Genomic DNA, 26,833 nt, shown 5'->3' with positions numbered 1-26,833 from the left:
AGGGAGCAATCCTGGAGACCCGGGATCGAATCCCACGTCGGGCTCCCGGTGCATGGAGCCTGCTTCTCCCTCTGCCTGTGTCTCTGCCTCTCTCTCTCTCTCTCTCTCTGTGTGTGTGTGTGACTATCATAAATAAATTTAAAAAAATTAAAATAAAATAAAATTATTGTTCTCAAAGGATTGCCTATTTGGAGTCTCTTGTGGTTCCATAATACTTTACTATGTTCTTTCTACTTTTGTAAAAAAAAAAAAAAAAAGCCAATATTGGCCTGTAGTTTCCTTTTCTACAGGAAGGATGACTGATTCAATCTCCTTACTAGAAATTGATCTGCTCAGATTTTCTATTTCTTTCTGATTCAGTCTTAGTAGGTTGTATGTTTCTAGGAGTATAGTCATTTCTCGTAGGATGTTGTCATATAGATGTTCAAATCAGCTTGTTGTCATTAGATGTTCAAAGGAGTCTCTTATGATCCTTTGCATTTCTATGTTATCAGTGATTGCACCTCCTTTTTCATTTAAAATTTTGTTAATTTGGGGCCTTTCTTTTCCATGGTGAGTCTAGCTAAGAGTTGTCAATTTTGTTTCTCTCTACAAAGAAGCAACTCTTCGTTTAATCTTTTCTATTGTTTTCCTATTCTTTATTTCATTTATTTCCGCTCTAATCTTTATCATTTCCTTCTTTCTGCTAAATTTGAGCTTAGTTTGTTGTTGTTTTTCTGGTTCCTTGAGGGGTCAAGTTAGGTGGTTTATTTGAGGTCTTTCTATTTTCTTGATATATGTGTTTATAGCTATAAAATTCCCTCTGAGAACTGCTTTTATAGCATCCCATAAGTTTTAGCACGTTATTTTTCCATTTCTATTTGTCTCAAGATTCTTATTTCCTTTTTAATTTCTTTTTTGATCCATTTGTGGTTGAGGAAAGTGCTGTTTAATTTCCATGTGTTCATGAATTTCCCAGTTTCCTCCTGTTACTGACTTCTAGTTTCATACTATTGAGACCAGAGAAGATACTTGATATAGTTTCAATCTTCTTGGATTTGCTAAGACTTTTTCTATGGCCTGACATATAACCTATCCTAGAAAACATCCCATGTGTGCTTGAGAAAAATATATATTTTGCTATTGTTGGGAAAATGTAGATTCTTGTTGACAACTAGATGTGAGGACTAAGAGAGAAGCCATCAGACTCCTTGGTGAGGTGGGAAACCAGGAGCTAGAGGGAAGGGAAGCAAAAGGAGCTGGTTTCTATCAAGACCTTCATTAGCCAGGGACTTTACACATGTCCTCATCACATTTTGCTTTACGAAGGGGCTCGGAGAGGTTAAGTGACTTGCCCAAGGTCACACAGTAAGCAGCAGAACTGGGATCTAAACCCAAGTCTGCTCAGTTCTGAAGCCCAAGATCTCTCCACTGAACAATCATGCTGCCTGCCCCACAGAATTAGCAGAGGACTCGGTAGCATCAAGGGATGGACTGGTAATAGGCAGCTGCTCACTGGCTGGGTCCTGCCTTGAACAACTTCTATATCCCCTCAAGCCTTCTCCTGTGAACTCCGTAAGGGAGAGTAAGAACCAAGGCCTACAGGGGTGATGGTATCAGCCACTGTGCTTCTGGCGTGGTGAGTAGCATGGAGCATCGTGAGCCTGTGGTTGACAATTTCAGTCCCCCAGGCAGGACAGACAGGAGGCACAGACAGCTAGCTGCAGTTGCCATTTATTGAGATACATCACAGGCACAGACAGGGGAGGCAGGCGGGTAGATTCAGAGAGGGGTCGGGTCTAGTGAGAGACCAGAGAGGTTGAAAGGCCTTCAGGGACCACTCCCAACTTCCCTCCTTCCTCCCCCAGCCTGCCCTGAGTGCAGAGCAGAGGAGCAGAGGAATCAAGGGAAATCCAGTCTCCTCCCAGTGGTCAAAAGGTCATCCCCAAGTCACTCAAATACATTGCTCAAGGAGGTGGCCTTAACCCCCCTCCCATCACGTTGCAGAAGCAAGGAGAAAATGTGGGTACATTTGAGCCTTCCCCAAATGCAGATCACCTGCAGGGTCTGACATGCAAATACACTGGACCTGTGGTCTTAGGGCTGTTCCCTCTCTTATGGGGGTGGGTGGGGAGGGCAGCAGGGGTGGGATGAGTACAACAAGGAGAAAATTGCAGGGGCCCCAGGTTGCAAGGCTGGGCAGCTAATACCTCCGACTTGACGTCTTGACCGTGGTGGTCTTCCGCAGGATGGAGGTGCCCCCAGAGACGGGCCCTCCCTTGACGGTGCCATAGCCCACACTGGTGCCGAATCCGCCCTTGCCAGCACCCCCACCCCCGCCAAGGGACATGCCACCCCCGAAGCCCGCCGCGCCGCCTCCGCACACAGTAGTGGAGTTGCCGGTCACCGCTGCAAGGCAAAGGGTCTGGGTGAGGCAGGGCTGGAAGAGGGAGGGGGACTTGCAGAAACCAGTGAGGGATGGGAACACAAGGAGGCAGGGAGCCATGGGAAACTGATGGAGAAAGTGGGGCAGGAAGCTCGTTCTTTGGGAACCCCCAAACTTGTCTCCAGGGGCTCAGGTGGAGGGAACATGTGCTCCTGGCCGAGGACAGACTGAGTGGACTGAGCAGAGGATCAGGGCTGGGCCTGGGGCAGGGCAAGGAGGCAAAGTACTCACAAATGCTGACTGCACTGGGGCATTCTCCAGACATCCTGCAGAAACAGAAAGACCAGGAGAAGGGTCAGGGGTTCCCAGAGCCCAGGTGAAAAAACCCTCTCCCTCCTTCCCCCGTCCCATTCTCTGCCTTCATGGTGGATCAACTCCGTGGGCCAACACTCAAGCCAGGCCAGCAAGACAAGACCAAGAGACATGTGCACGCGGCTGCCCTGGGCCTCACGGCCCTTCCAGCAGGCGCTACAGAGAAAGCAGAGCCATAGGAGGCCAAATGGCCCCATTCTGCCCTGTCGTCCCCTCCGCCTCCTGCGCGTCGTGACAGCAAACACAGCTCATGCCAAAACAAAGCCTCCTATTTCTGGTTAAAGTGACTTTTTTTACATCTCATGCCTTCCCGAGGACAGAAATGATTTATTTTTCCAAAGCGTCAAAGGTTGGTGGAAGCAGCCTCAGTCCTGCAGGGCTGCCGACCGCCGCAAGGCTACTGATAGTTGCGCCGACTGAGGACACACACAGCAGAGGCAGTGAGCACAAGTGGAAAGTCTCCGGGGTGGGGGGGGAAGAGGCAGGAGCCCAGCTCCCGGGCTGCCCCCTTATCTCCCTACCCCCAGCTCGGAGCTCTCTTCCCAGGGCAGGAGGGGCCCCCACCTGCTCTCCTCGCTCTCCAGCAGCTTGCGGTAGGTGGCGATCTCCACGTCCAGGGCCAGCTTGACGTTCATGAGAGCCTGGTAGTCGCGCAGCAGCCGGGCCAGGTCCTCCTTGGCCTGGTGCAGGGCCATGTCCAGGTCCCCAAGCTTCTTCTGAGCGTCCTTCAGGGCCATATCCCCACGCTGCTCCGCTTCTGCGATGGCAGTCTGCAGTTGCTGGCACTGCCCAAGGGATGAGAGGTGTTGGGAACACCCTCCAGGGTCATCACATCCATCTCTCTGCCCCGACCCAGACATCGCCACTCCCCGCCCCCTCCCGACCCCAGCCAACTGAGCAAGAAGGGAAGCAGAAATAGTCCTCTCAGAGAAGAGCTACCCCTACACGGCGGAGCCAGCGCTGCGGGGAAGTCCTTACTGAAGTCTAATGTTACTCCCTCCCGCTACAACTCAGCGCAGTGCCTCACAGGAGATAAAATAAGTAATAGAAGCTCATCATTAACCAGACGCTTCACTCTGATCTGGGGGAAAGCCCAGGCTTTTTAGCCATATCCTAGATGGAATCAGCACCTATGACGTGGCCACTCGAACCGTCAGCCTCCTGCTCTGACCTCCTGAAGATGGGACCAATCTCTTTGGAGATCATCCCACCTGCTCCCCCTGTGATACACTATGTGACCTTGGACAAGCCCTATCCTTCTCCAGGCCTCAGTTTTCTACCCTGTGAAAGGGGTGTGTTGGTCTTAAAGTCCAGCTTCTGAGTGTGTCCCATCCACCAGGAAAGGAGCAGTTCTCACCCCTCAGTATGACAGTGAGAAAGTCCCCACCTCTGCCAACCCAGGTCTGACCCCCAGGCTCCCAATCAAAGGCTCACCTGCTTCTTAACTGCATCCACCTCGCCCTGCAGCCTCTGGACAGTGCGGGTGAGCTCAGCAATCTCATTCTTAGTGTCCCGCAGGTTGTCCCCATGCTTCCCAGCTGTCACCTGCAGCTCTTCATACTGGAGACCAAACAAGCGGCAGTGAGTGGCAGTTCTAGGCCCTCCTGGGTAACTATCAGCCCCAGGCCCACCTCTCAGCTAGAGGCCCCCCGTGTGGGCTGGGTGCGTCTGGCCCAGACCTCTCACCACGGGGGATGTGCTGTGTCCGTCCCACCCACACACCTGACCCGCGGTTCTTCTCACCTTGGTCTGGTACCAAGCCTCAGCCTCAGCCCTGCTCCTCTGGGCAATCAGCTCATACTGGGCCTTGACCTCAGCAATGATGCTGTCCAGGTCCAGGCTGCGATTGTTGTCCATGGACAGGACCACATTGGTGTCAGACACGTGGGTCTGCACTTGACTCAGCTCCTGCAGAAAAAGAGAAAGCTGCCACCAGAGCCCCTGCTCCAGGCCCCCAGGAGACGGCTGAGGGGTGAAGGACGGGCCCCAGGTGGCATCAGGAGGCCTGTGCTCTGGTCCAGGCTCCAGCCTAGAAGGAAAGGCCTCATTGTCTCCAGCTGTGAAATGGGGCTCTCACTTTTATAAATATCTTTTCTTTTTGTGGATTTACAGGTTTCCAAGGGATTAAAGAAGGAGAAGGAATGTGTACGTGTTGCACTCAAACCCGGTGCTAGGCTTACAGCCAGTACGTCCACCAGTCCCTGCATCCTCAGAACACTCTGGGAGGCAGGCCAGGCCATGACTGGCACACGGGGCACTTTTATCAAATTGGGAAAAGTCCCCCCTCTGATAGGAGGCAGACGGTGGGGCCTAGGGAGCTGAGCATGGGCGTGATTCAAACCTCACTCTCCACTCAGCCAGCGAACAACCTGCACCCCCCTTCACATTGGTCCTGACACAGATTAGTGAGGAAAGAAGCTCTGGAAAGAGAAGTGATGCATCCAAGGTCACCAGATCCAAGATCCTCCAGTCCAGTCCTAGGAGCCAGACTGGAACCAGTCAGTTGAGCAACAAATCCCAAGTGGTTTCCCCTAGAATATACTGACATATATAGACCATGGTGATGTTCTTGGAACCTCCCTGGGTTTCTAAGACCATCCGCTTTGACATATAAACAGGCCTTTAAAGGTGCCACGAACGGCAGGCTGGGTCTCTGTGTTCTGGCTCTGAGTTCAGCTCTATCGCTAGGTCATCTGCACGGGCTCCCAGCTGAGCTCTGCCTCCAACTCTCCCGTGGTCCTTCCTGCCCTGAGCTGCCGACCAACTGCCCAAACCCCAGCTCCAATCAAATCCCTCAGATCCCTCAGCCCCTCAGTGCTCCTCAGTGGCTCCCAAAGAAGAGAGTCTTCCTTCTAAAAGTCAACGCCTTGTGTGCTCTGGTCTTGCCTCCAGCTTCCCTGCAGCCAGTGGGATTCTAACAGATAGAGCCGGCATCGTAACAGCAGCTCTCCCTGGCTGAGCCCTTCCTCTGGGCAGACGCTGTGGGCAGGTGCCGTCCCTGACAGGCGCCAACTCGGTACTTGCACTTTCCAATGGCGCAAAGGGTAACCTGCTCCGAATCGCAGACTAATAAGCAGGGACCCCAGGCTCAAGCCTAGAGCGTCTGACACCAGAAACTGAGGTGACATAGACTTAAAAAAGAGACAGAAATCAAGAAAAAGAGAGCTACCAAAGCCGGACCTGCTCCCCATACTAACATAGATTTAGATTTACTAAGTTACATTGTCTTTTACAAGGTGGGATGCGTGGAGAGGAAGGAGCTAACATCCAATTGCTGAAATGTTCATGGTTTCATGAAAAGGCATGAGCTCTGGAGACAGGCAAAGTGAAGTTCAAGTCCCCAGCCCACCATTCACTAGCTGTTTCCCATCAAGGAGAACAGTCTCAGACTAGAAAGGGCAGGATGCTGGAGGAGAAATGGAAAGCCAAGACAGACACGGAGAGTATGAGAGGCCTTGGCCTTGTTGGGGACGTCAAGGGTCCAGGCCAAAGGAACTCATCCTAGGAGGCCTTGGGATTGCCAAGGGGATGAATACTCCCAGAGACCCATAAGAAATGTGGAGAAGAGGAAAGATTCCAGAACCCCAGATACAGCAAATGTCCTCATTGTCAAGGGGATGATATTTACACTTTTTCAGATTAGACTTGCCGTCGACCTCCTATGGGCCTCTAGAATCACAAAATGTAAGAGGGTTGGAACCAGTAAGACTTCCCTAAGGAAAGACCAAGCCAAATGGATTTCATTTCCCCCTATGGTTGTATTACTAAAATGCTCGGACCATCACAGACATCACATGACCAAGGCTTCCATGGCATTCTTGAACGCAAGAAAAGATGCGGACCAGATGATGATATGGTCAACTCGCGTTTAAAGTAGCTGAGCCACTTGAACCACAAATTATTGATTGTGGAGTGAGGTCAGCCTGGGGGAAAGGTACCATGGAAGACCTCGCTCCTGCACTAAGACTTAGGTCTTGGCCATACTGGCTTTAACGTGCTTACTGGTCACATACCCTGAAATGAACTCTCACGCTACTTGGAAAGTTTACCAGGTGTGCAGAGAACCCCAAGCTGGGGCATCATGAATATATCAAATATATCCCATTACCCAGTTGGGTCTCTCCAACACATAGATAGGAGACATCGAGTTTCAAAGTGCCCACAGTTACCTGGACGATGGGATGAAACCACAGTAACATTTCACGGGAAAATCAGGGCTCATTAACTCTTGCATTTGGTTTCCAAAATTCAACCACCCAAAAACAGAAAGTTGAAAATAAATGGATACGTGCATGGCTTGAAAACTTTTGTGTGAAAAACTCCGGGAGGGTTTTTTAAGGAGCAAATATTGTGAAATGGCTTCTAAAGATGACAAACTAGTGCAACATTAGGCAGCACGAATGCAAGTCTGTAGCCTCCCTCCTTCCCCTGCTGTTCTCCAAAGTCTGGGCTAAGAACACCATTTCCTCAACTTCCTCAGATGTCAGTTCCTGAAGCCTCTTGACCTCTAAAAGGTCGCCATGTGAAAGACATAAGCCACACGGAAGACAATTGCGTTCGTTGCCTGGAGGCAGAATCAGGGCCAATCAAGAGCAGAAGTCACGGGAAGATTGAAGTTAGTGGTCTAATGTGGTCAATAGTGGAAACGTCTGCTGTAAAAAATATGAGCTCCCGGCCCCCAGGAGGATCCAATCCGAGGCCCTGTGACTCCTATCAGTGATGTTAGAGAAGGGCTCCAGCATGGAGGGGAAGGTGGGCCGTGACGCCCCTACCAAGTCCCAATCCAGGATGCTGAGTCAGGGATCAACTCGGGTGTCCCTGACTATAAAATAGAGACAATAAAAAAAATTTTTTTAAACAAGCAAACAAATTAATTAATTAATTAATTAAAATAAAATAGAGACAATAAGTACCTATACTGTGGCTTTGTTGAGAGGATTATGTAAAACTTGGCCCAGTGTCTGGCCCACCCTTAGCACCTAATACATGGAAGCTGGTATTAATGAAAGGTCCGGGTTCTATCTTTTTTCAATTAAATTGCATTGGTGAAGGACCGCCTGGTGGTTAAGCATCTGCCTTCAGCTCAGGTCATGATCTCAGGGTCCTGGGATCTAGCCCCGCATGGGGCTCCTTGCTCAGTGGGGAGCCTGCTTCTCCCTCTGCATCCGCTCCCCCTGCTTTTGCTCTCAATCTCTCTCTCTCTCTCTCAAATAAATAAAATATTTTTAAAATAATTTCAAAAAAACAAACTGCATTGGTGAATTCAGATCAGACCTCCAGGGGGACTCCCCAGGGCTATAGGGAAATGTAATTGTCCCTGTCCATTGGCCATCTCACCATTTCATAGAGATGATTCAGGAAGTCGAGCTCCTCAGTCAAGGTGCTCGCTTTGCCCTGCAGATCCATTCGGCTCATATATGCAGCATCCACATCCTGGGGGAAAGAGAGACAGCAGGGCAGACGCCTCAGCCCCCGGGGCTGTCGCCTCCCTCTGAGTCAGCGCAGCACCCCAGTGAGCCCGAGAACCGCCCCCCCCACCCGCTCCCCTGCTCACCTTCTTGAGCAGCACAAACTCATTCTCCGCTGCAGTGCGCTTATTGATTTCATCCTCGTACCTGTTATACGGGAAGACGTAGGCCAGGCTCAGCCTTGTTCTGCCTTTTAAGACATTTAACCCACTTGGCTTTAAGCCCCATTGGGTCCCACACTATCTAAGAACACCTCTGAGAAGTAGGTTTGTAATGCAGGCGCCCAGTGAAGAGGCTTGGGGGGCAGTTGTTACATATTCCTGCCCACCCGCTTTGAGGAAACGGGCACAGATTTTGTACAATAATATGGCACAGAGCAGCTGTCTCTTTGGATCGGGGCCCTTTGGAGGCTTTATAGGAACAGGCAAAGATGTGTCAACAGTGGTTTATCTTTGCGTTCACTTTCAACAGGTAGGACGTCATTTACAACAGTTTACTTCTCTCCAACCACTTTTGCTGAGATTTTAAAGGTTAGAAATCACCAGGATCGAGTTATCGGAAAAGGTATGAAAGATTATACCCTAAAATTATAAATATACATATCAACTCATCATAATATATGACCTTTATTTGGATCTTGATTCAAACAATTTTTAAACTCATGACATTTATGGGACAATTGAAAATTCAGAATGAATGGATAGTCGATGATATTGAGGAATTACTGTTTTAAAAGTCTGAGATGTAAAAAAAAAAAAGTCTGAGATGTGGTTATGGTGTAGTGTTTATATTTGATTAAGTCGAGCTATGCAGATAAGCCACATGAATATACCCAGTAAATATCTGAGAATGAAATCACACAATGGCTGGGATTTGCTTCAAGACATAAGGGAGGAGAAAAGTCAAATAGGCGTATAGATGAAACAAGACTGGCTATAAGTTAATAATTATTAAAGCTGAGTGATAAGAACATAAAGATCCCTTATACTATTATCCCTACCTTAGGGTTTTTCAAATTATGAACAGTGTGCAAATAAGTGGGACAATTCTCCAGGAGGCAGTGAGTTGAGGGCCTGGACACCCGAGGAAAGCAGCTCAGTCTGCGCACTTCCCCAGGTAGGCCCTAGGAGCCTGGGAATGGGGTGACTCTCTGGGGATATTTCCCACGCTGTCCCCTCCCTACCCCCACATGGCCCCAGCCTGTCCAGTCCTCCTCACTTGCTCTTGAAGTCCTCAAGGACATCCTGCACATTCCTCAGCTCTGAGTCCAGCCTCCCCCGATCGCTCTGGAGGTTGTCCAGCTGCCTCCGCAGGTTGCCCAAGTAGTTCTCAAAGAGAGGTTCCAGGTTGTTCCTGGTGACACCAGAGTTCTGGCCCTGCTCCTGCAGCAGGGCCCATTTGGTCTCCAGCACCTTATTCTGCTGCTCCAGGAAACGTACCTAAACCAGAGCAAGAAGGGTGGTGGGTTGGTGCCCTCCCTCTGCCCCAGGAGGGACCCAGGACTGGGCCCATCATCACCACCAGCCCCCAACCAGGACATCACAGGGCCAGTGCAGGGTCAATGCATTGCTGAGGGGAGGTGTCCCTGCGGGAACAGTCTTTGCTGGAAAAGACGGTCCAATCCAATGACAAGGACTCTAAAGAGTTAATAAACCATAAAACCCCGGCTCAGTCATTTGCTCCTTGGTGACAGTCAAGTTACTTCTCTCTGGGTCTCCTTTTCCCACTTGTCCGGGGTAAACCAGACTAGATCAATATTTCTGAACCCTAATTCTACATCAAAGTCAAGTGCTAAAAATGCAGGTGCACATCTAGTATATGTGTGCAGAGGTACATGAACACGTACACGTGTACGTACACACACACAGGGAAGGAGAAAGCAAATGTGACAAAATGTAAAAATTGGTGAGTCTTTTTCTTTTTTTTTAATTGGTGAATGTAAAGCGAAATTAAGTCAGTCAGAGAAAGACCGATACCACAGGATTTCACGCAAATGTGGAATTGAAGAGACAGACACGCGGAGAGAAAAAGAAAGGGAGGAAGAGACAAACCAAGAAACCGGTTCGTAACTCTGGAGAACACACCGCTGGCTACTGGAGGGGAGGCGGGTGGGAGAAATAGGGGACGGGGATTGAGGAGGGCTCTTGCGACGAGCCCCGGCTGATGTATGGAACTGTTGAATCACCATGGTATACACCGGAACCTAAAATATATAAGACTGTATTGGAACTAAAATTAAATGAAATTAAAATAAATTACATTGAAATTTTAAATGTGGTGCATCTGGGTGAAAAAAATATATAGGAATATATTGTACTGTTCTGACAACTCTTCTGTAAATTTAACCTTTTTTAAAAAAAATTTAAATATAGATGCCCAGCCCTATCTGGAAAGACTTAAAAGGGGGCTCACGGTGTGGGCTTCATAGGTCCCCTGGGGGAGTCTCTGCCTGGGCACAGACACCGGACCGGGTCAGCCTCGCGGACCCCCACATGTTGCTGAGCGCCTGAGACGGGTTTCTGCTTGTCTGACCTCTGGGGCAATTCCACAGGGAACCAAAAGTCACTAGGGGAGAAGGTGAGGGGGTGGAGGGAACAGCTTGCTTCACCTTCTGCCATCTGGTTCCTGCAGATCCCACCCCCACAGCACCCCAGGCCCAAAGTCACGTGGCCTGGGAACCGTGAAACAGGTGCCCCTGCCACGAGCAGCGACCGGACCTCTTAATGCCAAGGACCCTGGGGCCCATGAACCTGGGTTCCAGGCCCACCTCTGCCTCCAAGTGCCTGTAGGATCCTGGGCAAATCTCTTGCCCTCTCTAGACCTCTGTTTTCTCTTCTTCAAAATGGACACAGTATCACCTATTCTGATTCCTCATGGGATGCTGTGGGTTCAGAAAGAGGATATTCTTTGGGAACCCCCAGACCACTGAACTAAGATACGGTTACCCACCAGGATTTTCCCCATCACAGTCCCCTTACCTGGGGATTTGGGGCAGAGGTAGACAATGCAGCAAAATGGACCTGGAAGTGCCAGAGAGCAGCACAAGAGCCACCCAGTCAGCCCGGAGCCCAGGGAAGGAGCCAGCATGCTCCCCGTCCGGGATGCACCAGACTATACCCCCAGGAGACCACCCTCGCCACTGTCCATCCCAAACTGAGCTTCCCGACCAGAATAGCAGGGAGGGATAAGAGAAGCAAAACGGTAACTTCTCCTGGGCCAACACCCTCAGTCGTGTCCTGATCACATCTTTGTCCTCAGGCCTCCTTCAAAACGGAGAGAACAGGGAGGAGATGGGGCTCCTGGGATAACCCGGTAGATGTTTGAGCCGGTTTCCCCAGCTGTGACATGACAAGCGGCACCAAGGACCATCCTGTTAAGAGGAAGGGTGAGGAGGGTCCACTCCTTAATTGTGTGGCAGGCTGCCGTGTGACCATGCTAGCGACGGCCAAGGGGGAGGCACAACACAGTCGAGGCAGGCTTGGCATCAGGCCTCATGAGCAGAACCGAGGTTCACCGGAGCAAGGACGGTAAGACCCAGAAGACTGTCGCCAGGCCAGGGAGCTCCAACAGTCACCTGGTCAAGCCCTGCCACAGTGGACACGGGCTGCAACAGCCTCCGCCCGGCCCCCAACCTCTTAGGGGCCTTGCTTCCACCCCAAGGGCCCCTCCCCGCCTCCTTCCACCCCGGCTCACCTTGTCGATGAAGGAGGCAAACTTGTTGTTGAGGGTCTTGATCTGCTCCCGCTCCTGGGTGCGCACCCTCTGGATCTCGGGGTCTATCTCCACGTTGAGGGGGGTCAGCAGGCTCTGGTTGACGGTGACCTCCTGGATGCCTCCAGGAGGACAGGCGGGCCCGAACACCTGCCTGCCGGCCCCCAGGCCTGCAAAGGCCCCACTGCCAAAGCTGAAGCCTCCCAGGGCCCGCCCTGAGGAGGCCCCTCCAGCCACACTGACCGAGATGCTCTTGCTGCCTCCCAGGTTATAGAGGCTTCGGCTGCCAAAGCCACCCTTGCCAGGGCCACAGCGGGTCCCCCCACCACTGCCACTGCTCCGGGACACTGTCACAGAGCTGAAGCTGCTGCGGGCCCGGGACCCGCCTCCCGCACTCGCAGAGTTGGAGCTAAAGCCCCCTCTGGTAGAGTACGTCTGCCGAGACACGGAGGACCTCATGGCCGTCGGGGGGCCGGGGTGCAGGTGCAGAGAGCGGAGACGGGGTGCGGTGAGCTGCTGCGCCTCCGATGGGCTTTTTATCTTTTCCCAGTTGGGCTGGCTCCTGAGCTCCACAGACACTCCTGCCCCATTGCCCCAGGAGGAGAGGGAGGGGCCCCGTGGGCCAGGGGAGTCCCCTCTCCCCCAGCGGGAGGGAGGGGCTGCTCCCAGGTATCACCTGTGCTCCGGAGCTGGGGCTGAGCCGAGACTGTGTGGGGCAGGATGCCACCTTCTCCCCCCTGGGGCTCTCCTGACTTGGAACGGGATGATACGGGCTCCCACGGCCACCCCCCACCCGGTGGCTGGCTTGGTCTCCTCCCACCCAGCCCCGATGGCCGCCATCAATGGGGCTCTGTTCTGTGGGATTTGGCCCAGGCACCTGTCGCAAGCCAAGGCCCCGGGGGCCCAGGGTTGTACAGGTGGTAAGGGAGGGAGGGTTGGGCAACGGGCTGGGGAGAGGGTGCCCAAGCCTGCTCCAGTCCCACCCTCCTGGCCCACGGCCTCATCACCTCCTGGCAGGTCCAGGGTGGGGGGCACGAGGCAGTCTGTCCTCCTGTCACACATTTGGCAGATGCTCTGCTGGGTGGAGACCCCGTGGACACAAGGACAGCAAGCGGCTGTCTGCCCAACGTGGGGCCGGGGCACTGGAGAAGATGGAAGGGCCCGGGCGCCTCAGCAGCGCCCTGAGGCCGGGGGGATGAGTGGAGTAAAGCACTCGGGGGGCTGAAGAGAAACAGAGGGCTCTGACCACCTCCCAAGACCCCCAGCCCCCTGCACCGCAGCAGAGCACCCCAGAAGGCCCCTGCCACCTTGCAGGGGGCTGGAGGTGGGTCAAGGACACCTCCCTTTCTGATTGGACATAAGTACAGATCTCGGAAGTATGTGCTCAACAAAGGCCCCAAGAGGCCCATGGGGCACCCCAACGTTCTCATCTTCCCAGCCCCCAAGGAGCCTGGGGCTTGACCCAGAGGGGCCGGGGGCTCCTTCACACAGTCCTCTCCGTGTCGCCCAACCTCGGGCTCCTGGGACCAAACACAGCCCCAAAGTCAGAATGCCCGTGAGGGATGGGGTGAGGGCCTCTCCCAGAACTAGTCCCTAATCCCCAAGAGGGGATCTTCCTCCCTGCTGGGAGCAGGGTCCGAGGCACTGGGGCCAGCCAGACTGAGAGGAGAATCCCCGTGGGCTGCTCTCAACCTCTCTGGGCCTCCTTCGCCTCTGCCTTTTCGAAACGGGAAGTCCTTGCAGAAAGCCTTGGCCTGCCCTCCCAGGACTGAGCCAGGACTGAGCCGTCACTTCCCACTGACTTTTGTCTCCTGTCCCTGCGGCTGTGATCACTTTCTCAGCCGCCCTTATCTCGCCCCGCAGGTGCGTGGGAAGGAGAGGGAGACAGTCGGGAGTGGGGCTTCTGGGGAAGGGAGTGATGTCAGCCCTCTGAGTCAGGGCGGGGGTGGGGGGTGGGGGGTGGGAGTAGAGTCGTCTCCACACACTCCACCCCTCCCCGGGAATGACAGCCACAGCGTTGACCTGCGCTCTGTGCCAGGCTTTGTGGGGAAGCTAGTGACACACAGTGGCACGGGCTGCCAGGGCTCGCCCTGCGAGTTGCTGCTTGGGGACAGGCTCCCTCCCGGCCTAGCAGGGGCTCCAGGGTCCCAGCCCAGACAGAGGGTGGGGAGCCACTGTGCCTCCTCGGGCCCTGACTCTCCTCTCTGCTTTCACGCAGGACACCCAAGCTCAGACCTTCTTTCGGTGGCCCAGGAGAAGCAGCCCTCTCCCCTGCGCTGCTGCTGCTCCAACCAAGGACTTCTGCATCTGGAGACTGTCACCTGCCTGGGGCCCCCCAATCCTCACTCTGCAATAGGATGGGATGCAAGAGCCAAGGGGATGGAAGGCTGCTGCAGGGGGGACAAGGCAAGGCGGCTGATGGTGTCAGCCGAGTACCCAGCAGCACCCAACCCAAGCCAGCCTGGGTACTGAGCCATAGGAAAGATACGGGGTGAAGACGACAGGGGCTGCCCGTGGGTCCCTCCGGCAGGGGTAATCTAACAGCGATGTCCTCGCTGGGCAGGCTCCGTCCACCTCCTTCCTGCCCCGATCGGCCACCCACCTCCTAGGCCCCGTAGGCTGCTCCCTTGCTCTCTGGCTTCATGGGTTGGCCAGGGCTGGAGGGCACCAGCAGGAGATCCAGGAGGGAGGAAGGGAGGACAGGGATTTCCCCCCGGCTTGCTCCCTGCTTTGCTCCAGGAGTACAGCCTCTTCCAGAGGATGCCCCCCGCATGAGTTCCCGCTCCTCTCTCACCTCCCACTCACTTCGTCCTGTCTTTCAGTTCTACACAGGGCGACCTCCTCCTCCTGGTTCTCCCTGCTAGCACTGAAAGTCCCACATCCTGGAAAACCACCCCACCCTGGACAAACCAGAGGTTGGCCCCTCCAGCTCTGGGGGTGGCAGTGGCGTCCCACTGCTGCCAGGCTCCGGCCCCTCCATCCTATCTGTGTTCCCTTAGCCACGTCCACACTCCGTAGGTACTTCTAGCATCAAAGCCCATGTAATTAAACTTTCTCGGGTGAATTGTGTTTCCTGCTGGGATCCTGAATGGCACAACCACCACGCAGCCCTGTGAGGTCAGCATTATTATTAATTTCTTCTCACAGATGAGGAAACTGGAGAGGTTACAGAGCTTGGTGAAAGTCACTCCACTAGTAAGTGGCAGAGCCAGGATGCAAACCCAGGGATCCTGGTCTCTGGGTCATGTGCTCCCCAACTCCTGTCTCCCTTACAGATGGCTGAAAAGCCCTCTTCTTGGATACTTTTGATGGAGAGATCCTTGGGTCTGAGAAAAGGGCTGACGTCCCTCAAAGCTGGGGGGCAATGACATGACCTCCCGTGGCCTAGGCTGTGGAGTTTGGAGTTGAGCCACACAGGAGGGAGAAGGCAGGAGTAGTGCTGGAGCCAATGGGCTGATGGGATAGGGGCTGGGGTGGAGAAGGTGACCCTCCTCACCCACCTAGAAACTGGCCCTGTTGCCCACACTCCTGGCTTCCTGCAGAGCTTCCTGCAGAAAAGGGAAGGAGACGCTTCCAGCCTCGTGTTCAGATGGGCCCAGTGGTGGGGTGAGAGCCAAGAGGTAAGGGGATGGACAGAGTTCCAGTCCCAAGGGCTCATCAGAGCCCCCCTACACAAGCTGAGCAGCTGAGCCCCATCCTGAGTGCAGGAGAAGAACTTGCCCATTGGTCCCAGGCTAATAGGAAAGCTGGATCCCAGATGAGAACCAGCCAGAGACCGAGCCAAGGACAGGTGTAGCCAGGCTGTGCCAGAGACAGAAAGGGTCTGGCACATTCAGACTTGAGGAATTAAGGAGAGTTTCCAGGAGGAGATAAATCTGGTGCAGACATGGGAAGAAGGAGGAGCAGGTTGGAGATCCCTGCATGGCTCAGGGGTTCAGCGCCAGCCTTCGGCCCAGGGCGTGATCCTGGAGACCCGGGATCAAGTCCCACGTCAGGTTCCCTGCATGGAGCCTGCTTCTCCCTCTGTCTCTGCCTCTCTCTTTCTGTGTGTCTCTCATGAATAAACAAATAGAATCTTAAAAAAAAAAAAAAAGAAGGAGGAGGAGGAGGAAGAGGAGGAGCAGGGATGAGGAGCTGTCTCCAGTCCAGAATACAGTTACTTTACCAGGGAACGAGCTAAAAAAGATACTGAAGCATCAGTGGAGATGGAGGGGATGGATGACATCCCAGGGAGCAGAGTGGAAGGCTGGAAGGAGCCCCCTGATGAGCTGATTGGGATGAGGGGTGAGATGCCCATTTGAAATTCCCAAACACTAATAGATATTCCACGAATTCCCTGGGAAGAGTGGGCTGGGCAGCCGCACCGCTTCTGTTTTGCTAGGTGAGGTGCAAGCCCGGGGCAGAGCTGAATTGCTGGAAGGAGCAGCAGAGAAGCTGCACGGTGCCGCAGGGAACCCTCGTCTCTGCCCTTCAGCATCCTGTCTAAATCCCCTCGGGACATGCATTTAGAGCTGTTGCTTAGCATCAGTGCTGAACTATTAACCTGCCGGGGGCACCCCTGCCCAGGAGAAGGGCCAGCTTAAAGCTCAGAGATGAAGTGGGGCTGACATGAAAAGACCCAGCTTGCTACCCTGGACGGAGCTGGAGCCAGGCAGCCCTGGGAGGGGACTGGGAGAAGGACAGAAACCCCCATCTCCTAGCACGGGCTGTTGACTTAACCGCAGGAGGCTGGCCTCTGGCCCTGGTTACCACAGGCTCCAGAAAGATCTGGCTCTCATGGGTGGGAGGGGCTATGCTGGAGAACCCCGAAACTGAAGGAGCGGGAGAGACACTGAACCCAGGGGCACCCGGCTGGCTCAGTCTGTGGAGCATGCGACTCCGGATCTCAGGATGGTGAGTTCGAGCCCCACGTTGGGTGTAGAGCTTACTTTTTAAAAAAAAGAGAGACGCTGAGCCCATTAGAAGGGCAGGATGGGGTTGATCTAGCTCGCCAGAGTAGCCCAGTCCTGGCATGGTGCCTCCAGTGTGGTTTGCATTCGATGAAATTTGTGGGAGGGAAAGAGTGGGAGAGGGGAGAGAGAAAGGAAGACCCCTTCAGGGAGAAATGGGTGCTGCTTCGTTTCACAAGAGAGAAGTCCAGAGGGAGGGAAGAGGACGAGGGTGGTGGCCCTTGGTTCCAGCCCCCAGGCTCTGGTCATTGGGCCTCAGGCCCCTCCTCTCCCCACAAAGGACAATACTAGGCTGGCCGAGCCCACCAGGGCTGGAGGACAGGGCGCCGTGGACCTGGGGCCTGGGGCGGACAGCAGGCCAGTGAGACGCAAACCATACGCAGAGCAAGGCCAGCCTGGGCACACAGCAGGAATAGCGAGCAGGCACGACTTTACTGGCTTCTGCGAGCTCCCCGTGGCCTGGCTCGGGCTGTGGGCAACGCGCACGGAGCTGGCCATGCAGGGAGGTGGGTGGTGGAGGGGGGCGCAGGGCTGAGGCGGCTCGGTCGGGAAGGCATGAGGAGCAAGTGGCTGCGAGGTCACTCAGTATGTGACGGACGTCTTCAGACTTGACTCCACCGTCTTCTTCAGGATGGTGCGGCAGCTGGAGCCGGAGCCGGAGCCGGAGCCGGACACAGAGCAGGAGGCCAAAACAGGGCCCTGCCCGGAGCCCACGGTGATGGTGGAGCCTCCGGTCACGACGCTGGAGCAACTGGACCCAAAGCTGCCTTTCTCGCCTCCGAGGCCACAAGAGCCCCCCAGGCCACTGCCAGCGCCTCCAGACAGGACGGTGCTGCCTCCACCCACGGCTGCCAAGAAATGCACCAGAGTCACAGCAGGGTCCTCCCCAGGGGACCACTCTCCCCAGCTCCCCGATACTCACAGACGACGACCTGGCTGGTGCACCTCCCAGACATCCTGGGGGAGAAAGGAGAAGAGGACAAAATGCTCAGAAAGGCTGCGGAGAATGGGTCCCCAGGTGCTTCTTAGCCTCTCAGCAGATCGAATCCCCAGTCCTGGTTGTCAATCCCTCCCAGCAGGGTGGGTGGGAGCGCTAGGAAATCTCAGAATGTCCCTCGGCGAGGAGGCCACGCTGGTGGCGGTCCTTCCTCCTCTCCCACCTCTCCCGTGTGCCCGGGCCCCCACCTGCTCTCCTCGCCCTCCAGCAGCCTGCGGTAGGTGGCGATCTCCACGTCCAAGGCCAGCTTCGTGCTCATGAGCTCCTGGTACTCGTGCAGGAGCCGGGCCAGCTCCTGCTTGGTGGCTCTCAGGGCGGCCTCCAGCTCGGCCAGTTTGGTCTGAGCGTCCTTGAGGGCCAGCTCCCCGCGCTGCTCAGCATCGGTGATGGTGGCCTGCAGGTTGGCATTCTGGGGGGGGGGGGTGTAGAAACAAAGGAGAGAGTGGTTGCAAGCTGGGTACAGCCTCCCGAGGAATCTACTGTGGCTAGACCACAATCTCATGAGCTCAAAATTATCCACGGCCACCCCCTGCCCCGTTCCTCTCGCTCTGACAGAAAGCATTGCCTCTTCTGCTTCCTTAACTCTCAGAGTGGGTTGAATAGTGTCCCCAAAAATGTCATGTCCACCTAGAACTTCAGACTGTGATCTTATTTGGAAATAGGGTCTTTGCAAGGTGTGATTAGCTAAGGATCTCAAGATGATATCATACTATGTGTAGAATGAGCCCTAACCCCGATGAGTGGTGTCCCTAGAAAAGATGACAGGTCACAGGGACAGACGCGGGGGGATGACGCCATGTGACAACGGAAGCAGGGATGGAGCGATGCAGCCATAAGGCGAGGAATGGCAAGGATGCCCGGGACCACCGGAGGCCAAGAAAGGGCAAGGAAGGACGCCCCCACCCAGCATCTTCAGAGGGGCCGCACCTGCCAACACCTGATTCCGTGCTTCTAGCCTCCCGAAGTGAGGGGATACGCGGTCTGGTGCATCAAGCCTCTAAGTTTGTGGCACTTTGTTAGGAAACGCACCCCTTGGCACCTTGCTCGAGGCACTCCATCTCTGCCCGGGCACTTACTGGTCTTCCTGTCCGTCCCGCTGCGTGGAGCGTTATCTACAAGAGTCCTCCTAAGGGCACTTGATTGCTCTAGGACAGCCCCACTTCAAATACTTTGTCCTCTTATCAAACCACATCAAGCCACGTGCCTCAGTTGTTGGTTTGAGGAGCACGCTCTCCGTGCTTACCTTTCTGATCTGATAGAAAACTCCCCAAAGGAGAGCAACATCCCCAGCTAACCGGCCACCCCGCTGACTCGGCCTCGGGATCAGGAAAGAAGGCCTCCCCTGGGGGCTCTCCCTCCTATTCCCATTCCAGCCTCGTTATCCTACTCTGTACATGAGCACCTGTTGGTGGGGAGCATCGTCTCTATTCTACGGATAAAGAAACTGAGAGTCAGAGAAGCTGTGAGTGGCACAGCTGGGTCCCTAACCCGGGACAGCTGCCAGCTGGCCCCCCGCTTCCCGCCCTCGGGGCTGCACGGTGACTGGCACAGGGGAGTCCAGTCCGTACATTTGTGCAGGAAAAGGAGGAGTAGGGGGGGCTGTGCTCCTAGAGGGATTCTCGCAGGAGAGGCAGCTTGCAGTGTGGCGAGCGGTTCCAGATGTGGGGACGCGGTAGGCCTCCTAGGTGCTGCCTGCCGGGCCCAGACTGCCTGCTCACAATCACCTGGGTGAGCTGAGCTCAGCAAGTGGGTTTCTCGGCTCCCTCCTTAGAGACCTAGGCCCTTAGCCTGAGAGAGGCCCAGGAATCTGCATTTTAATAGACATCCCGGGGAATTCCAAAGCAAGGAATTCAAACTTAGGGGCCCAAACACCGTGGCAGCAAATTGAATAATAGGCCCTGGGCACCTTCATCTCGGTCCCATGTCACATTCCGAAGGAGGCCAGGTGGGGATGGGTGGAGACTGAGTCCAGGCTTCCAATGACCTGAGCTCCAAGGGCTTTCCCGGGAGGGCCCCGCTTGGGAATGCACAGGCCGTGCGCGCCCCGGGGGTCAAGCCGAACTGCGTGGGGAAACCGCCTGACTCTGTAGTCTCAGCTCTCAACCCTCTGCTGATCCCAAAATCGATTCTTTGGGTTTGGGGAAAGGGAGTGCAAAGAGACTCGAAAGCGTGAAGGGTCTGGAAGCCTCCACATCCAGGAGTGAGGGCTCCAGGACTAGCAAGAAACCGCGTCTCCGCCCTTGCCATCCTCTCCCCCCGCCGCTCCCCTCTCGTCGCATGCCAGGCCCCAGAGGCATCACCTCCAACCCGCACAAAGATCTGCCTAAGGAGGGCTCACTCCCCGCCCCAGCGCCACTGCCCATCACGCCTGCGCCCTAGGGTCCTGGCTCTCACCCTCCCCAGCACGGGACCCAGAAAGTCAGCACCCGGCCCTAGAGTCCCCCTGCGCTTGAGGAGTAAGAGTCAAAAGAAAGTAGAAGGATCGGCCCTCTCCCCGAGGAGCCAAAAGCAAGGTGCGCCCCGGGCCACGGAAGGCAGCGTGAGCAGCGCCCCCTGGAGTTGTTCAATGCAGAGCCCACACGGGCTGGAAGTCGCAGGAGGGAGGCCAAGTTCCTCCAAAACGGGGCCTCAGGTGCTCTCCGCCCAAAGTACCCAGAGCTCCAGCCGGTTATCAAACCTGCACACACACCTGGCGGGGACCCTGGCACAAAGGTAGCACAAGGGAGGGCCTGGGGAGCTCTGGGAGCCTCACCTGCGTCCTGAGGTTCTCGATCTGACCCTGCAGCCTCTGACTCGCCTCCTGCAGCTGGGAGATCCGGACTCTGGTTCCCTTCATGCTGTCCCCGTGAAGCCGGGCAGACGCCTGAAGCTCCTGGTACTGAGAGGGACACGGGCGACACCACCGGTTGACAGGACCCTCACCTTTGACCCCAAGACTGTGAGAAACACCACGTCCCCCGTTCTGTGCCTCTCACGTCCTCACTTGGATCGCGGCTTAAACGCTGAAGCCAGGACAGGGCAGGATGAGCTTGCGGGAGTCGGGCTGCTCTTGTCCCCGCCGCCCCCCCAGAGGTGGAGGTGGCCGTGCCCACTGGCCCCGGAGCCCCGGGCAGGTTATCAGACCTGCCCCAAGGGGGCCGCGGTGGACGAGCACCCGGGGCCCGGGCAGCGAGCCCCAGGCTTTGCCCGCCCAGGCCGCCTCGGGGCTCCCGCACCTGCGTCCGGTACAGCGTCTCGGCCTCGGCTTTGCTGCTCCGGGCGATCTCCTCGTAGCGGGCGCCGACCTCCGCGATGATGTCGCCCAAGTCCAAGCCTCGGTTATTGTCCATGGACAGCACCACGGACGTGTCGCCGGCCTGGGTCTGGAGCCGGCCCAGCTCCTGCAGGGACGGTTGCGTCAGCGTCCAGCTGCCCCCGCTCCCTTTCCCCCGGGACCCCGGGCCGGGGCGGTGGGCGCGATGCCCGGCCTCATGCCCCCCTGGATCCATCGAGCATGCCCGGCCCCCTGCTTCTCCTCACCTGAAGACGAGGCTTGTAGGAGGTGGTGCCTAATGGCCCTTGCAGCTTGGACGTTAAAGGTAAACGTCCTGCGAGCCCAGACCACCTGGTCCCCGCTACTCCTCTGACCCCCTACCGCACCCCACCCCCTCCTCCTCCCGCTCTGATGCCCGAGGCCGCCTCATTTCCACAAAGATACCAGCACACGACCAGGGGCCTGTCCCTCTGCCCGGAATCTCCGACTCCACCTGCCCAGTTCACTGCTCGCCTCCTTCCAATCTTTACGCAAACTTTATTTCCTAATGAAGCCCCCTCTGACCACCCCATGCGAAGCTGCCACCTGCCCTACCCCCTGCGACATTCCCAAGCCCCCCGGGCCTGTTCTGATTTTTCCTGTTTGCCGTAGCATCCGTCGCCCTCTCAATGCCACACAGTCTACTCGGGCTATTGCTCGGGCTATTGTCTCCCGTCCGTCTCCCGACAGAAAGCAAGCGTCGTGAGTTGTGTCTGGTTCACTAGCGCATCCCTCTGCCCAGCAAGCCGCACGGTACGTTCGCAACGTTTGTTTGTCGAATGACTGAGCGACGGCTCCCGGTGGCACTAACCGGCCTTGGCCTCCTGACCACCCCCACCCGCACCCCCACCCCCACCCCGCCCTCAGCACCACCCTGCCCTTGGCAGACCCTCACTTCTTCATAGAGTCGCCTCAAGAAGCACACGTACTCTCGCAGAGACTGCAGCCTGCCTTCCAGCTCCATCTTGCTCAGGAAAACCCCATCCACATCCTGGGGACAGGGACACAGAAGCCATGGACTCCCACTCCCGCTCTGGTTCCCGAGTTCTGCTCTCCCACTTCCCAATACTCACCCACGGCCACCCCGGGGACCCCTCCAGCCCCCTCCAGCCCCCTGTCACCCTGCTCTCCCTTTTCCCTGACACTGGCACACACCGCCTTCAGGAGGCCTTCCCCGAGGACTCCCAACCGGTTCTGCGTCCTCCACTCCCTCCCCACCTTCTCCCACAGTGACACCCAGAGCTCATCACATGGTCTTTCCATCAGATCTTCCAGGGCGCCTGTGTCCACACAGGTGTCCCACCCCCTGGGAGCCCCCCGAAGGCAGTGCACTACCACGTGCTGCGTTAGGATCTCCCACCCCACCTGCTGTCCCAGCCCAAGACTCGGCTTTGTGCATGGTGGGTGCTCAGGATCCCAGGGAAGCCCCTGACCCCCCCTCACCTTTTTGAGGACCACAAAGTCATTCTCAGCCGTGGCGTGCTTGTGGGCCTCCTCGTCATACCTGTCAGGTAGGTACAGAAGGCCGCTGCCCGGGGTGGCGAGATCGGAGCCCATGCCCCTCCTCCGAGCACAACCTCCCTGAAACGGCCCCCCTGCCATTAGATGCTCCCAACAAAACACATAAGCTGCCCTTGCCTCTGCCTTTCCTATCAGGAAGTCATCGTTACGTCCTGGCTTTGCCCGTCTTCACTCCACCAACCACGTGAGACCACTCTCCGACACATCTATAGGGCACATCCCAACACCTTTCCTCACTTGCTGCTCACAGCCATCAGGTGATGAAGCGGGCATTTTGGCTTTTGTCAGAGCGATTACATGGCTTGCCCAAGTCATCGATAGGTGGCCCAAGCAGATCTAAAACCAGGTCTCCTGGCCCCAATCCTGAACTCTTCCCAGGACCCACTCCACCTCCCACGCCATCCTCCCAATGGCCCTGGGAGGTAAGAAGGGCAGGTGGCATGTTCCCACCTTCCAGATAGGGAGCTGATAGGCAAAGCTGAAAGGCCACACAGCTCCCCCTTGCTCACAGGCGCCAAACCCAAGCCTCCTGTTAGCCCAGGGCTCTCTCCACACCACCTGGTGACCTAGGTGGGGAACCCAAAAACAGCCCAGCTGTGAATCATGCCACAAGCCCGGGGACGGTCCCACTGAATGGGTTCCCTTCCACAACACCAGGACCAGAGAACCTCTGAGTCACTTTGGCCCACAGCCTGCTCAACAGGAATTTATTGAGGAAAAACCCACTGAGGCATTGTTAAAATAGGCCCCTCCCGGCCCTGACCCCAAGCATGGCCCTCACACTGGGTCTGTTGGAACCGAGGCTCTCTAGACCTGGGCATCAGGGACTGTGGGGCCTCCTTACCTGCAACAGGTGGAGCACCCTGAGAATCAGAGGGAAGGGGATGCACAGAGGAGCCACCCACATGTCACTGGGAGCTCAGCATGTGGGAGACCCACCAACTGACAGTCCTGATCCAAACCCTCCCAGGCCCCCCTCGGGCCCCAAGGGGCACTGGGATTTGCCTACTTGGCCTTATACTCCTCCTCCTGGTCCTGGCAAGACTTCAACTCGGCGTCCACAGCCTTTCGCTCACTCTGGAGCTGCTCCAGTTGCCGCCTGAGCTGGGCCACGTAGCCCTCAAAGAAGGTCTCCAGGTCCGGGGGGCTGTCCCTCACCCCCTGCTGCTGCAGCAGCTGCCACTTGGTCTCCAAGATCTTGTTCTGCTGCTCCAGGAAGCGTACCTGCAGCCCGAGCGGAGGCTCCCTGAGGCTGCCGTGGGACCCCTGGCCACAGGCTCTGGCAAGTAAAGCCTCAGGGGCTCCTCCGGTGAGCCCACATTTCCCCTACCTCCCAACCCAGCCTGGGCAGGGGCAGCCTCAGGCCCTCCCAGGAGGCTCTGAGCATATCAAAATGATCAGAATGGCTAACAGGGGAGGGTCTCCCCGCTGCCGAATGACCGTCCTCCGCTCCTGAGCCCCTAGCATAGAACAGCAGGGCCTCAGCATCATCAGAGAGACTGCAGTGAGACCACAGGAAGGACCTTTTGGCTGCAGAAGTGATTAGGAAAGTGGTAGCAGGGACGCCTGGGTGGCTCAGCGGTCGAGCATCTGCCTTTGGCTCAGGGCGTGATCCCGGGGTCCCGGGATCGAGTCCTGCATCAAGCTCCCCGCACGGAGCCTGCTTCTCCCTCTGCCTGGGTCTCTGCCTCTCTCTGTCTCTCATGAGAGAGGAAGGAAGGAAGGGAGAAAGGAAGGAAGGGAGAAAGGAAGGAAGGAAGGAAGGAAGGAAGGAAGGAAGGAAGGAAGGAAGGAAGGAAGGAAGGAAGGAAGGAAGGAAGGAAAATGGTAGCTGAGCAGACTTCTCCATTCCCAAATCCATCGAGAACATTCCTCCAAGGGAGGCAGAGACAGGGGCTTCACCAAGTTGGCCCTCACCTTGTCGATGAAGGAAGCAAACTGGTCATTGAGGCTCCGGATCTCTTGGGTCTCCTGAGTCCTCACCACCTGGAACTGGGGGTCGATCCCAATATTCAACGGGCTCAGCAGAGCAGTGTCGATGGTCACTTCCTGGATGCCCCCGGGAGGGCACAGGGGAAGGCCAGGCCCACCTCGGGCTCCCCCAGACTGCACCCCCGGCCTTCCCCCTGACCCCCAAGCCCTTCCTCGGGAGCCTCCCCTGCTCCCCCCGAAGGAAGTGCAGCTCCGGCTGCTGAAGCGGCCCCCGCGGCCCCACGAGCGCGAGCGAGCACAGCAGGCTGAGCGGGCGCTGAAGCCCCTCGGGGCCCGGGCTGAGGGGACAGACATGCTGGAGACAAGGCCACACAGTGCAGACGACAGAGGATCATCCGGGTGTGTGAGTTCCTGCCCCGAGGCCCCAGCATGAGACTTTTATCCCCTCCCGGGCCTGGGCTGGGCCTCGGGGAGCAGGATGCTCTCGGCCTGACTGTGTCTGTCACTGGCTCCAGGTGACCTAGTCCGACACACCTGGAGGACAGAGGCCAGGGGAGAGGAGGCCCAGACGCTGCCCTCGGAGCCCCCAGGCCGCGGGAGAGCTGGGCACGGCCCGGAAGCAAGGAAGCAGCCCAGACCGGACTCCAAGGCCAGGACAGTCGCTGGGGGCACCCAAGGAAGGCTTCCCAGGGAAGCAGATGGGGGGATGGGGAAGAAGGGGAGGGGTCCAGATGGGGCATCTGAGTGCCTGGAGACACAGGACTGAGGGGTGTGGAGCTTCTCAAGGGGACTCTACCTTAAGGAAGGCACTTGGCAGTACTAGGAGAAGCTACGAGGCTAATGGAGGTGTTATTGTCCTCGTTGGCTAAAAGACACCCCAGGATTTGGAAATGAAACAGGAAAACAGGGTGTCCAAGTGCCTTCTCTTGCGCAACCCAGCAATCATCCACAAGGCACCACCCCGCTCAAACCAGGCCTCTGCATCCAGGATCTGGGCGAGTCGTGCATTTCCAAGCCCAGCCTACGTCCCTGCTCCTTCCCCAGACACGCAGTTGCCAGGCCTGGATCACGCACCGCATGTGTCACGTTACGAAGCAGGGGCGCCTGGCCTCTGAATAAAATATATACTTAGAAGGATACTCCCTTGGGGTGCTGGGAGCAGACACAGGAACCAGGGGTCCCCCCCAGGGTGGAGGCTGTGTCTGCCCTCGGGTATGCCGAGAGCCCCCCACCAGTACGGGACCCCGTGTAGGAGGCGGCCAGCCACCACTGCTGAAACTCCTCCACTGCTGGCAAGCACGGTTGGGCAGCTCTGATTTTTAGAAATTTCTAAAATTCTGCCCCTGAAACTAGGATACTGGGCCTTTGCGAATGCAGCTCAAAGCAAGAGCAAACGGGGACTCAACGTCATGAACACTCAAGAGACCAACAATGAGGAAGTTGGTCGTAGCAATGCACCTCCGGGCCACACAGCGTGAGCAAGTCTCCCCTCCCTCCAGAGGATTAGAAGCCCCTTCCTCCTTCTCCTAGCCCCACCTGGCACACCCTGAATGAAGCCAAACAACAGACGGCCTCAAGGGGAAGAAGAAGACGAGGCCTTCCATGGGGAGAACAAAAGAGCTCAAGGGACTGAGGTGCCAGGTGAGGAGGAAGAGAGGAAAGATCCAAGCAGGAGATCTGAGTGCACCGAGGAAGGAGAGGCAGCGTGGAGCAGCCCCAGTGTCTAGAAAGAGAATCTGGGGGTGTGAGGCCTGGGGGGCTCAGTCCATTAAGCATCTCCCTTCAGCTCAGCTCAGATCATGACCCCAGGGTCCTGGAATCCAGCCCCGCATCAAGCTCCCTACTCCGTGGGGAGCCTGCTTCTCCCTCTGCACCTCCCCCTGCCTGTGCTTGCTCTCTTTCTCTGTCAAATAAATCAATAAATCCTAAAAAAAAAAAAAAAAAAAAAAAGAAAAAAAAAAGATAAGAGTTAGAAAAAGAATCTGGGAAATGGGCTGGATCCCATTGAGGACCCACCTCCCAACCCTGCCCCCTGGGGACCACTTTGCAGCATCAAGGAAGACCAGGTGCCTTCCTTCCCGGCACCATGAATGTGTTTGAGAAACATCTCTGTGGACTGGACTCGACTACCCCTCCTCCCAGTGTAAGGGTGGATGACAGAGACCACAGGAGGAGGTTCCTCCCTGGAACTTCTTCCTATTTGTAATGTTATAGAACATTAAAGCC

General features: G+C 56.1%; 2 protein-coding genes across 2 annotated transcripts; both read right to left on the bottom strand.

Annotated features, from left to right (window-relative positions):
- Positions 1 to 1,697: 1,697 nt before the first annotated feature.
- Positions 1,698 to 13,829, bottom strand: KRT79 (keratin 79). The gene is made up of 9 exons (XM_025458795.2): positions 11,899 to 13,829; positions 9,424 to 9,644; positions 8,292 to 8,352; positions 8,075 to 8,170; positions 4,481 to 4,645; positions 4,172 to 4,297; positions 3,302 to 3,522; positions 2,657 to 2,691; positions 1,698 to 2,388 (listed from the first exon to the last, which is right to left on the bottom strand). Exons 1-9 carry the CDS (start codon positions 12,373 to 12,375, stop codon positions 2,183 to 2,185), a joined length of 1,608 nt encoding a protein of 535 aa, XP_025314580.1. The 5' UTR covers positions 12,376 to 13,829; the 3' UTR covers positions 1,698 to 2,182.
- A 3,449-nt stretch (positions 13,830 to 17,278) lies between these two features.
- KRT78 (keratin 78) lies at positions 17,279 to 25,033 on the bottom strand. The gene is made up of 9 exons (XM_025458895.3): positions 24,593 to 25,033; positions 23,685 to 23,899; positions 22,598 to 22,658; positions 22,050 to 22,145; positions 21,078 to 21,242; positions 20,615 to 20,740; positions 18,051 to 18,271; positions 17,788 to 17,822; positions 17,279 to 17,713 (listed from the first exon to the last, which is right to left on the bottom strand). Exons 1-9 carry the CDS (start codon positions 24,959 to 24,961, stop codon positions 17,448 to 17,450), a joined length of 1,554 nt encoding a protein of 517 aa, XP_025314680.1. The 5' UTR covers positions 24,962 to 25,033; the 3' UTR covers positions 17,279 to 17,447.
- Between the last annotated feature and the right edge of the window lie 1,800 nt (positions 25,034 to 26,833).

The sequence above is a fragment of the Canis lupus genome, chromosome 27, assembly GCF_003254725.2.
Source record: "Canis lupus dingo isolate Sandy chromosome 27, ASM325472v2, whole genome shotgun sequence".
Taxonomy (NCBI): Eukaryota; Metazoa; Chordata; class Mammalia; order Carnivora; family Canidae; genus Canis; species Canis lupus.
Note: the sequence above shows the minus strand (reverse complement) of the source record. Positions and strands in the feature narration are given on the sequence as shown.